Below are 11629 nucleotides of genomic sequence, written 5' to 3'. Positions count from 1 at the left end.
ATGGAGCACAGGACTGAAAGGAACCACCTGTGCTGCTGAGCTCTAATCCCAGAAATTGCAGGAGTCACAAGCCTAAACACATCCAAAAATGCCAAAAGCATCTTGCACATCTCTCCATAAGCCATTTCAGTGCTTCCCCACTGCAGTAAGGATCACCATTCAACACTTTCCCATTTGAATAAAATACCTTTCTCCTTTAGCATGATTCTAGGAAAGTTAACCTCATTAATGCCCCTTCACTAAAACTGCTCCTTATAATCAGAAGAATAACAGAGAACAAAAATAATTTTGCACTTAAATTCTGGCTGAAGATATTAATATCAGCAAAAGCAAGGTAAGTTCTGAGAACATACAGTTAGCTGGCTAATTTTAAACTTTGTTTTAAAAAGATACCTTGTTTGCATACACAGCATTAATAGTACACTTCACACAAAGCTCTCAAAGTAAAAAAGCATCAAATTCTCAGAACAGTTTTCCTTGATCAACAATTTTTGTCACAACAGCACAGGCACCTTGACACTTCTCTGTGACGTGGGTGCAAGAGTGGGCTGTGATTTTCCTCACATCAGCCCAGGTAACAGACACACAGCTCCAGGAACTGCAAAAAAAGGCTGTGCACAATTTGCAGCAACAAAAGTTGCTTCCATTAAACAATTTCCAGAAATTCATGAGGAGCCAAGGACAGCACACAATGCTGACAGGAAGAGACATAATGTTACAGCAAAGCAACTAAATTAAATAAATGTTTCTGGTGCAGTACAAGACCGACAACACTCACAAATGTTCACATAGTTCCAAGTAACTTATTTCAAATTATTCCATACTGAAAACATAACTATTGCATTACACAAAGAACTACTAAAGAACTAAATTGCTTTAAAATTACTTTATTTAATATGTTAAAATGGTCTACCTTCATGTACAATCTTTTGTACAGCTTTTATTGTTATTGAACAAAACACAAAAAGCTTCCTTCATATATTTTGACTGTATGTCTTTGGATATCATGAGGAATATGACTCTGTACATGATAAGCACCAAAAACACTAAATAGCAAGAATGATTCCCTCTTTTTACTTAAAGGTTGTTTGTGAAATTAAAGAAGTACAAACACTGTAATATTAATTAAAAAATCAAAGAAATTGTGCCTTAAACTAACTCAATTCATTATAATCCTTTAGGCATTTCAGAGCTTTCGTACTTGATTTTAATAATTATGGCAAACAGAGTAGCTAGAAACCCAGCATTAGTTATATTAGTCCTATTTAAGGACAGTCACCCTTGTGGTGAGGCGAATGATATTTCCCCTGTTGTTCTGACAGGGTCCAGAACTAAATAAAGTTACTGTTTTACTCCCTGACCACAGGGAGAAGGCTGAACAAAGCAGAAAGGAGACTATTCCTGCATTTAAGGATCCTGCAACTGAAATTACGTAAGTAAAGGTGAAATGTAAGGAATTAAGCTTGGTTTATCATTAACACCAGACCACAGATGCTGCATCTGCTCCTATTCAGTCTCTGGACTGGAGGAGGGAAACCAGCAAAATGAGAAAGGCAGAAAGGTGATGTGTGCATACTCAGTGTGTATTCTGAAATACATTGCACTGCGGATGGAGCCAAACCAGGAGATGACTTCTGCCTTTCAGAGAGCCAACTTGTACTTCAAACCTGGATCATAGCATGAACTTTATATCTAACTTTTCTATTACAATAACTGGCATTGAATCCAAACTTGGCACTCCAGAGAACAAAACTGAAACTCTCTCCAAGAAGAGCACCTGAGTCCTTGCCCTGGCCTGAGCTGCAGTGCAAGTACTGAGAGAGCTGAGCCAGCCTGCCTACAAAACACTCTGTGGGTTTGTAACAGCCATTCTCTTAGACTGATCTCAGTTCCCCTGTACACAGAAAGGTGAAAGCCAGCCTCAAACAGATCCACTATATCAAGACAAAGAATAGAATTGCCTTGGGAAGAAAAACCCCCTCTCATTACAGGAACCAAAGGCAAAGAAAATTGTAAAGCAGTAACATCTATCACATGCCAGTCTTCCCTTCTGACTGCTGCTGACAAGGCAGCAATGCAAACTTGTCAGATAAATGCTTTTCTTGTCAGGTGTGGACTAAAAACTGTATGGTAATCTTTGTGTCCAGGTGATGATATAAAGTAATTCTTGTAGGACTGAAATGAAGGAAGAAGAGCAAGAAAAGGGAGAAGGAAATAACATGACAAAATTACTCCTACTCTTCAAGTCTTGACCAAGGAACAAGTTTTTAACAGCTTCATTCACTGCACACTGCCATACTATCCACCAGCTGTGAAATGAACCATGAAAGTCTGCTGTCTTTATAGAGTCTTTGAGGGAATACCAATTCACTGGTTTTATTAAACCCTTGTGAGAAAGCCAAGTTTGAAGCTGCTGGGGACTTGTATCAGCTCCAAAGCATGCGGAGAGGGGGTGAAAGGAAACGTCACTTGAAAGAGGTACTTGGTATCAAGCATCAGCTGTGGAACCTCCTCACGGTTGTTTAGCATGGCCTGAAATCAGAGCAGAAAGAGTGTGAAAACAATGAACTAAGAATCCAAGCAAAGCCAGCACAATGCTTACTTCCCATTGCCAATCTTACTTTTCCATGATGTTAAGCAGATTTGCTTGCATCACTTTCAAGAGTCTAGAAGATGAGCTACGTAGTAATAATGTGATGTAAGGTCAAGTACCACTGGAAAGCATCAAAACTCATGTGTATGAAGTGCCCTGTAAGGTGAATAGTAGAAAGAGCAGCTGCAGCTCTTACCTGGACCTTCCGAACAAACGATGGAGTCACTCTTTTCTCAAAGTCATCTATTGGAGTGTATGAGTTCAGGATCTTAACTATCTGCTCAAAGTATAAAAGACTATTTTAGTGTGTCATAAAAAGGGGGGAGACAAAAAGAAGAAAGCATTATTATGACATTCTTACTGATATTTAATTAAAGTTTCAGTAAAATGTTTTACAGTAAAGAGAGAATTTTGACTTGTCACCTACTGAGTTGTTACATATATGATGACTGCTATGACTCATTTCCAGAGGTGTCAGCGGATCAAGGAGATATAGAAAAAGCTGAATTGATTAAGGGAAACAGTAAAAAACCCCGTGACATACCACAAAAGATACATTGTGGAACAAAAATGTGGGATACAAAAAAGCACGAAAGCATTCACCAGGGGAGCAGTTAAAATGCTCAAAACAGTCAGGAATGAGGAATTAAAATTTCACTTTAACAAGTGAGATGTGGAATGCTGAGGATTGCTACTTTTATGAAATGAAACTCCAGTGGTTTTTTGCAACAAATTACTTTAGACAGCTAAGATTCTGCAATCAGTGCTGCAAGAAGAAAACAGCTAGTTCATTACCTGCACAGTAGAAAGAGATGTGCAATGTTCACATATTTCCTTGGCATCATCATCTGTGATCTTTTTAACCTGAAGGAGCCAGGCTGCTTGAGACAGGGGCTCCAAAGTTTCTTTGGCATTGCTGCTTTGAAGATTCTTGTCCTTAAGCCATTCTTCCAAGTAGCTGATATTACATCTGGGTTAAAACATGAAAAAAGAACAGAAACATCAGGTTCCCCTTGACGAGCAAGTTACTTTGAAGACTGCTAAAGAAGAAAGACTCTTCTAATGTTGTGTTCAAATTAACATATTTTAAGTTAAAAACAATACCTACAGATCATAAAAATCAAACAATTAATAGCTTATTTAAGGACAAATTAAATCCTTGTTATATTTCAATTCTTATCTTTTCTTCTTGTCTATTTTTAAAGCTTGGCTAATAGAAAGCGAGTTATTAGTTTAGCTGTTGTTTCCAAAAAATTACCAACATATACTGGAATTGTCTACTGCACTGTATGGCATTAAAACATTTATTTACAACTGAGCATGTACAAGAAATGAGACCAATCTTTGCTGTTATAAAGCAGGGCCAAGCTTATAACTGATGATCAGCTTTCTTCTAATAATTTTCCCAGATGGGCCTAGATTTTACTGATTTTCCTTCAGCTGAGCTTGCAGACTGACTCATGGAAAACAAATGCACTGTTTCTTCTGCAGAACAGTTAGGAGCATGTTTTCTTGATGCTTGCAAGAGGAGAGATGATGTTCAATCTACACCCTCCAAGGCTCTGTCCCAGTGCCTGTCCCATCACAGAGCATGAAACATGCAAGTCAGCTTTTGTATCCCTGCCAGCCCTGGGACATTGCACCTGTTCACTTTGGTAAGAAAGAATTAAAATACTGTTGGTCACATCACGGATGAGCTAGCATGGAAAGAATCCTAACCATGTCTGACTTTAAGCTGCAGACTGCAATTTTCTCTGCCTTTTCCTCCCCTAGTGTTTCCATGGAAAGAATAATTTATAGTTGTCATGTTGAGAAAGCTCAGCCCAAAATACGAACACATTTGCTTTTCCAAAAGAAGTTGGCTACTTCCAAAAAACAATTGGCTACTTCCAGCAGAATGGTCACAGAATATCCAGTGACTTAAAGGACATTACATACGAATATTACAAATTCATTCTCAGGCTTGTTGAAACTTCACTGGCTTTACCTTATCTGCATTCCTTTTCTACAGGAGCACATGTCCTTGCGGAGGAAGAGGCTATTGAGGGTGACAGCTCCAATCAGGAAGAAAAGCTGCTTCACTGCCTGCTTTAGGAGCTCAGAGTCCAAGCCATTCTGACACATAGTGCTATAAAAATAGCTGAGCTGCTGCAAGATAGAGGTCATAGTGTAGGTATCTGTGTCATCTATACTAGAGGAACGTTTACGGAACCCCGTAGGTTTCAAGCCAGAAATTCCTTGAAGACTTTCATATTCCAGCATGCCTGGCACTGAAATACAACAGAAAATAACTGATAAAATCAAAATTCCTGAGTCTACTTTCAGTTACATTACTTATTGAACAAAACCTACTTTCAGGATATTTTAGAAGTTAATTGTTACAAGAAAAATAAGATACTGACAAAGGCTTCCAGAGCACACAATTTTTAAAAAGTCTTTTATTTTTGTATGATGTTGCTCAGATTCACAGTATTATCCTAGACTAGGAAGTTTTGAGGAAAAATTCTGGGAATATACGATTCAGTGAAATTTGTATGTGTAGAAACACACATGTAAGAACAGCTAAGTATAAATATTAGGAGAAAGGAGTCTATCCCACCCTCTGCCTCGCTGAGCAAGCTTTCTTCATATGCTTGACAAGCTACATTTAGGTGCTCTTGGATTGCTGTTGTCTTACCAATCATATGCTGAATGTTGTTCTCCATTACAATAATGAATTGGTGATATATTTGAATGGCCAAATCACTGAGAATTTGTCTGTATTCTGAGAGATCAAAATGCTTCAAACAGTTCTTATTCTGACGTGGAGTGTTATACTTCATGAATTCCTACAAGTGAATTGTAAATACAATTAGAAATCACATAATGTGGTAATTATAAATTGTTACTGCAATGTGTTGGAGTTACTCATTCCATCTCTGGCTGAGCACAGTCTCATAATGAGTCAAAGCTAATTTCAGTGGGTACTTTCTGGACTTAATTTTCCAGTTTATGCTGACGTTTGCTCTGCTCCTAAAGCCAAAGGAAAGACATACATAGATGTCAATGAACTTTGGAGCAACTCCAGAATCTCTTAAACAGAAAACAAACCCTCCCTGCTCGCCTCTCGTTTCCCTACCCACCTCAAAAAAAAAAAACCCTTAAAAACATAAAAAAGGCCAACAACTTAGTTATTTCAACTGTGATGACAAAAAAACACATTTGCATCAAATTGTTGCAAAGAGGTATTATTTTTGGACTTTTCATTAGCAAAGTTTTGACTTCAAAAGTCTACTCCAAATCCTAACCTGTGTGAGGTGTTTAATATTCATTAGAATGGAGATCAAAAGCAAATTCTGGATTCAGAGCTTTCCCTACTGCTGCAACCCCAATTACAGAGTGTTGGTAATGAAGTGTAACAGGTTTGGGTTCTGCATTAGCCCACGAGAGGGAGCATCTCTAAGCCCCCTTCAGGCCACCCAAGTCTATAAAACCTTTTAAAAATACAGTAAGAGTTTCCAACAGAAAAGAACTAAAAGAAACTTGAATCTCAGGATGAGATTTAGCTTAAACAAGCAAGTTAAATAAGAGAAAAGCCCTAACTGTTTATTGTTTTGCTTCTTTCCAAAAGTGTTCTTCTATTTTGGTAGCAGTAATTATCTGAATGGCCCTAATTATAAAATAGTAAAGCTGTTTTATATATATATACATGGCCGGATATCTGAAGTCCAGATCAAATTAAACTCATGTGGAAAGATTCAAATTAAGTAGCAGTTTCCATGTCACAGCTTAAACCTATTTTAGTCCTTCGATGTTTCCTTCATTTCCCTTGATCCATTAATTCTATTCTTATTATTTGTATAAGACACATAACATCACTGCAGAGCAATGTGATTATATAAATACCTGTAAGGAACACTTGTGAGCTGGTGAATAGTTATTAATTAATGCTATTTTAAATTTCAATTAAAATCTGTCAAAAGTAATTGATTTATTTTATTAAATCAATCCTACCTCTTCCCCGCTGTACTGCTTCAAGCAGTTAAGAAAATAATAAGTGTTGGAAAGCCAAAAGGACAACATCTCAAAGTCTTCTGAATGCCCCTGAAAATGGTAAGTAAAGCAGTCTTACTATGGTATTGTCTCACAAAGTTAATTCAATAATTAAATTTAAGACCATTACAGCACTGGTAGAACAGAGCCTATCTATAGCAGAAGGAGCACAGAGCATCTGAAAGGTGCTGAACAAATCCTGCTCTGTTTTCAGGCTAACACATAGCAAAGACCCCTCTTTTGTTTGGTAAATACTGTTTAAGTTTTCTTACATGACAGGCTAAATAATAAGCCTGAACAAACAGTTTTACAGTTCCTATGGATATGTAGTGTGCTGGAGGGCTTCCTGCAAAGAGCTGTGAACAACACCTGCATTCACAAATGAAACTGAACTACATACAAACACAGTTCTAACTATCTATCTCTTATTTTTATTAGTTGAGCAAACACAAGCTTCTCTAATGGATAAACTGTGCTATAAATCTGTTTGTGTACAAACTTATAGACATTGTCTGTACATCATGTTCAACTGCATAAACCACAGTCCATTCCTGCCTGTGCTTCCTCCTTGTCTGGTGTTTCATTCCATTATAAAACCACAATAAACCATTCATAGAGCTGAATTTGTTATGCATACAGCATAGCAATTTTTGTTTATAATTTAATTTTGCACACTGGCTGGCAATTTGATTTTAATAGTTTGGGTTCTAGTGCTGCAGTACAGATGACATGTTGAATTACACCAGCAGCCAAGCAGTGCAAAAACCTCCTCAGAGTCCACTACCAGCTTGCTGGCAGGGGTATCAGCTTTCATTTTTGTCCCTCTGACTTTAACAACTGCTGAAAGCACAGGTGCACTTCACCTAATTACCTACTCATTGTAAAATGTAAAATACTTCAAATTATTCTGTCAATAACATCTTCAGATAAAAATAATTTATATTAATGCATTCTGTGGATTATGTATTCAGCACAGCAGAACCTTACCTGGAGACTTTACAGGGATTCTACTCCAAACCTCAAAAATGTCACTAATGATTATCATTCCCTTCTAGGAACACCAGCAAATGGAAGTGTTGGCATTCCCTTGTGTTAAAAATCAAAAAGCACAGTACAGTACCATTACACATTGCTCCTACCTTAACAACCTGTTTGATGCCATCAATGGTTACATTCATGAAAGACTTCAGCATGTCAGCATCGTTCAGGTAATCTGCATACCTCACACACATGAACAGGATGTGAGCTGGAAGGCCAGGTATCATATTAACTACAACTCCACGTGGCTTTAAATCTGCATGGAAGAGAATCATCTGGTTTATTATGTAAAAATCTGATTTTCAGCGTATCGTTCCAAAAAAGACAAGCACCATGCTGTTCCTTTCTGCAGTGACCAGTCACTTGACAACTGACTTACTGGTGAATAGCTTGTTTCTGACAATTTCTGTAGCAGCATTGCTCACATTGCTCACATATGAGTATTAATTATATTTTCCTGAGGGATAGGAGAGTATTGTAGCAAATTCTAAGGTCCAGCATGGCTATGCCAAGCAGGACAATTTCAAAAGGAAATTACATTTTACTACACACTGGATGCCCCACCAAATTCCAGCATTGCTTAGGGCGACACCTTTGTTCACAAAAATATTAACATTCAAAAGTGAGAAGGAGTAAGAATAAAAGGCAGGTCTTGTTAATTTAATAATGGTACAAATGTACATGGAAAATTTGTCAAATTCACTATTAATTGTAAGCTAATGAGAAAAGCTGGTTTGGCAGCAAGACTGATACTGTAAAGTAGCTCACATGAAGGACAAAATCCTTCTACAAGAGAAACATGAAGTACAGTTCCTTTCAGTGAAGGGAAGACATAGCAAGGACAGACAGGAGAGTAACCACCACATATGGATATAAGCACAGTGACTTACAGACTTAGTAGATGACCAGGAAGAAAGTAAATTCAAGTCCCTGGTGTGCTCTTGGGATTTATAGCTTTAGAGGTGGATAAATAGTAAGAAAGATAACAGAGTCAACATTATGTAGAGCCAGAGAAATTATTTTTACACAGATAAAGCACTTCTGTACTTGAAATATCTGGTACTGGAAAGAGAGCAATACAAATTGTACTGGTGGTAAGAGAATGGGGAAAAAGACAACTTGGAATGAAAGTGAAATATGGCGCTGTGTAGTTTTTGTTATGCTGTTCTGAATATTGTTGATGACTTATAAAATTCCAAGTTTTACTAAAATACCGAGGATCAGATTCTGAATGATCCTTTCTTCATCCTCTTTTTTGTACTCCATCATTCCAACATACTCTTTGGGCACAGTGGGCACGTGGGCTTCAGCTGTCAAACACAAAAGCACTGTTACTTCTAGGTTAATGCTTAAGCTAATGGTCCTGTTAGAACAAACTACTGGGGAAAAGCAGTTTTCTCTGTAATAAAGAGAGTACAGGCCCTATCCACACTAATGTTCTTATCTATGGCTCCAGGCATTGTGAGTTAAGTAACATTTATATTATTTGTGAATAGCTTCGCTGGATTCAGTGGGATTACTTGTAGTAATAAGAAATAATAAACAGCAAAGTTACACCTCTACACCAGACAACTTTGCAATGTTTTTGAGAGCAGCCTGTAGTGAAGAATTACTTTGTTGGTAAGAGCTTTGTACAGACTAACTCCACACCAGGAATCATCTGGCACTTGAAGGCTCACGGGAGGGGCTCCTTGTCAGATGCAGAACCAACACTGCTGGCTCAGAGAGTTTGTGAGAGGGTGGGCATTAACTGCTGCTGGCAGGACCTTTCCCTGTGCCTTCATCTTTATCATCTAGACCAGGTCCCCTGTGTCCCTAAGCACAAAACAGACCAGGAAAGAACTTTGATGCAATTTGTGTTGATGATTCCCGTGGCACATTTTTCTGAGGTATTAAGTTTCTAGCTCCACCCCAAACTCCACCTTTAAGAAAATATTTTTTTTCTTCAAACAGGCATCAAGCATTCAAAGCTATAAAACAAAATAAGTCACATAATAATATCTTACATTTTTCAATAGTCTTGGTCAGAGTTTTGATCTGATCTTCTAATTTTTTTATTATTCTGTCTTTCATGTCTAGCTTTTCTTCAAGATCCTGTAATAATCAAAGTCAGTGAGTTCAGAATAAACACAATCAAAAAATATTTTCTACTGCTTCATGTTATTGCCACAATTAATATTATGATGTGTTTTTACTTATATTTTCTGGAAGAAACACCCTAATATGTTTTTTTCTCCCAAAATTACTTGAAGAAACATCCTATCCATACTACAAAATCATAATTTCATTCTTTTTATCCTGCATTTCAGGTACAGTTTCTTAATGATAATTTCATTTCCTCACCATGTTTTCCACAGCAAGTCGAGTTGTCACTTGCTTTATCTTGCTTTGTAGTTCACCCTGGACTTCATCTTGCACCAAACCATTGCTCAACCCCTCAATTCCTTGGATTGTGTCCTTCAGACTCTCTTTTTCTTTAATGTCTACTTCATTCTGGGCCTCAGTAGTTCTAAAAATAGGTAAGAAGTCTTGTCTCTTAATCTTTTGTGAAAGCACAGCCAGATCATATTTATCCATTAGTTATTAACTGTACAAAACACTCTAAGGCAAATCTTAAGTGGAATGTAATACTTTTAAGAGTTTAAGTGACTCTGTTACTGCATCTTATAGTGACATTTCTCATAAAAAAAAACAAACCAAATTACCGTCTTTGTGTCTTATCCCGTTCTAGCTCATAATGCAGTCGATTTGACATCTCTTCCATTTTTTAAATAATAAATGGCAGCAAAACCCAAAACAAAACAGAAACAACAAAATCAAAGGTATTTCCTGTTCAGTACTAGTATTCAGTAAATCTTTCATCCACTCATAGTTTTGTTTCATCTAATGAAATTGAATGACCTGCCAGATAATGTATCAGAGAAATATGTGACTACTCCATACCACACAAAAAATTATATGGAATGAAGAATTTTGATACTACTAACTTCTTGAAGTTGGCAGAAAAACCTACTCATAAATTTTAAATCAGTTGCCTAGGAAGACACTGCAGTTACAGACACACCAAATCCTCAGCAGAACATGCTTTCCTAAGTTGAGAAGAACTTTTCCCTCTGTCTCCCACTGTGTTTTGTAGCATTCTCTTAAGTCTACCTCATAGAGTATGCCTTAAGTTCCAAATGATCTTTCCATTTTACATTTTCCAAAGGACATACTCCATTTCACGTATTTTTAGCAGATCCCTATGGAATACGTTTGGAGACTTCCAAACCACAGAACTGACTGACCTCAAAAAGGTAAAAAAAGCACATATTTGCATGTATCTTATTTTTTCAGAAGAGATATAACACATATTTTTCATCGCATTTCTTCCATTTTACTAATAAGAAAGGAGGTGATAAGGCAATGAAGTCATGATGGACTATTGATTCAGCTTTTAGAAGTTCAGTTCCAGGGAACTCATCGAGTCCACCTCACACAACTGAAAGACTGGGGACTATAGTGGGACCATTACCTTTCAACTTTATGGTCTGCTCTTGAAGACGGTTTTCAAGATCTAATTTTTGATTTTCAAGTTCAGCAACTTGCTGCTTAAGATCTGGGATTACCTTTTAGAGAAAAAGGAGATTTGTGTATTTCAGCACCTTCCTTCTTTTCAAATCCCTGTCGTAGTTCCTAAGACCCCCCATGACCCTGAACTGCCAACAGTCCAAACCAGAGGGAGGCTCTGGGGAGGTTCTGCTCCTGCTTGCCTGACTTAACTTTTCTGAAGGCACTCTCAAAAACTAAATACTGATCTAATCAAATTGTTGGACTTTCCCACTATTACCATTGTTCTGTTCTAGTTTAAAGGAAATTACACTATGACTTTAATTTCCCTAGTTCAATTAACAGTGAAAAAATCCCCTCAACATTCCATAAAACAGCTACCAAAATAATGTCGTAAATAACTTTTCCTTTTATTTT

General features: G+C 37.3%; 1 protein-coding gene across 2 annotated transcripts in view; it reads right to left on the bottom strand.

Moving 5' to 3' along the window:
- Positions 1 to 871: 871 nt before the first annotated feature.
- Positions 872 to 11629, bottom strand: part of MYO5C (myosin VC) — a 33366-nt gene continuing 22608 nt past the window's right edge. For both annotated transcript variants that reach the window (XM_021537438.3, XM_085588740.1), the window contains 12 exons: positions 11178 to 11271; positions 10369 to 10420; positions 10007 to 10172; positions 9670 to 9757; positions 8878 to 8973; positions 7765 to 7919; positions 6587 to 6676; positions 5271 to 5421; positions 4581 to 4863; positions 3389 to 3563; positions 2790 to 2870; positions 872 to 2532 (listed from right to left, as the gene is read on the bottom strand). In XM_021537438.3, coding sequence (XP_021393113.3) covers positions 2380 to 2532; positions 2790 to 2870; positions 3389 to 3563; positions 4581 to 4863; positions 5271 to 5421; positions 6587 to 6676; positions 7765 to 7919; positions 8878 to 8973; positions 9670 to 9757; positions 10007 to 10172; positions 10369 to 10420; positions 11178 to 11271 — 1584 coding nt within the window. In that variant the 3' untranslated portion in view covers positions 872 to 2379. The remainder of the gene's footprint in view (positions 2533 to 2789; positions 2871 to 3388; positions 3564 to 4580; positions 4864 to 5270; positions 5422 to 6586; positions 6677 to 7764; positions 7920 to 8877; positions 8974 to 9669; positions 9758 to 10006; positions 10173 to 10368; positions 10421 to 11177; positions 11272 to 11629) is intronic.

This window comes from Lonchura striata, chromosome 10 (genome assembly GCF_050655825.1).
Source record: "Lonchura striata isolate lonStrDom1 chromosome 10, ASM5065582v1, whole genome shotgun sequence".
In the NCBI taxonomy this organism is placed as follows: Eukaryota; Metazoa; Chordata; class Aves; order Passeriformes; family Estrildidae; genus Lonchura; species Lonchura striata.
This window is presented reverse-complemented; position numbering and strand designations above follow the sequence as displayed.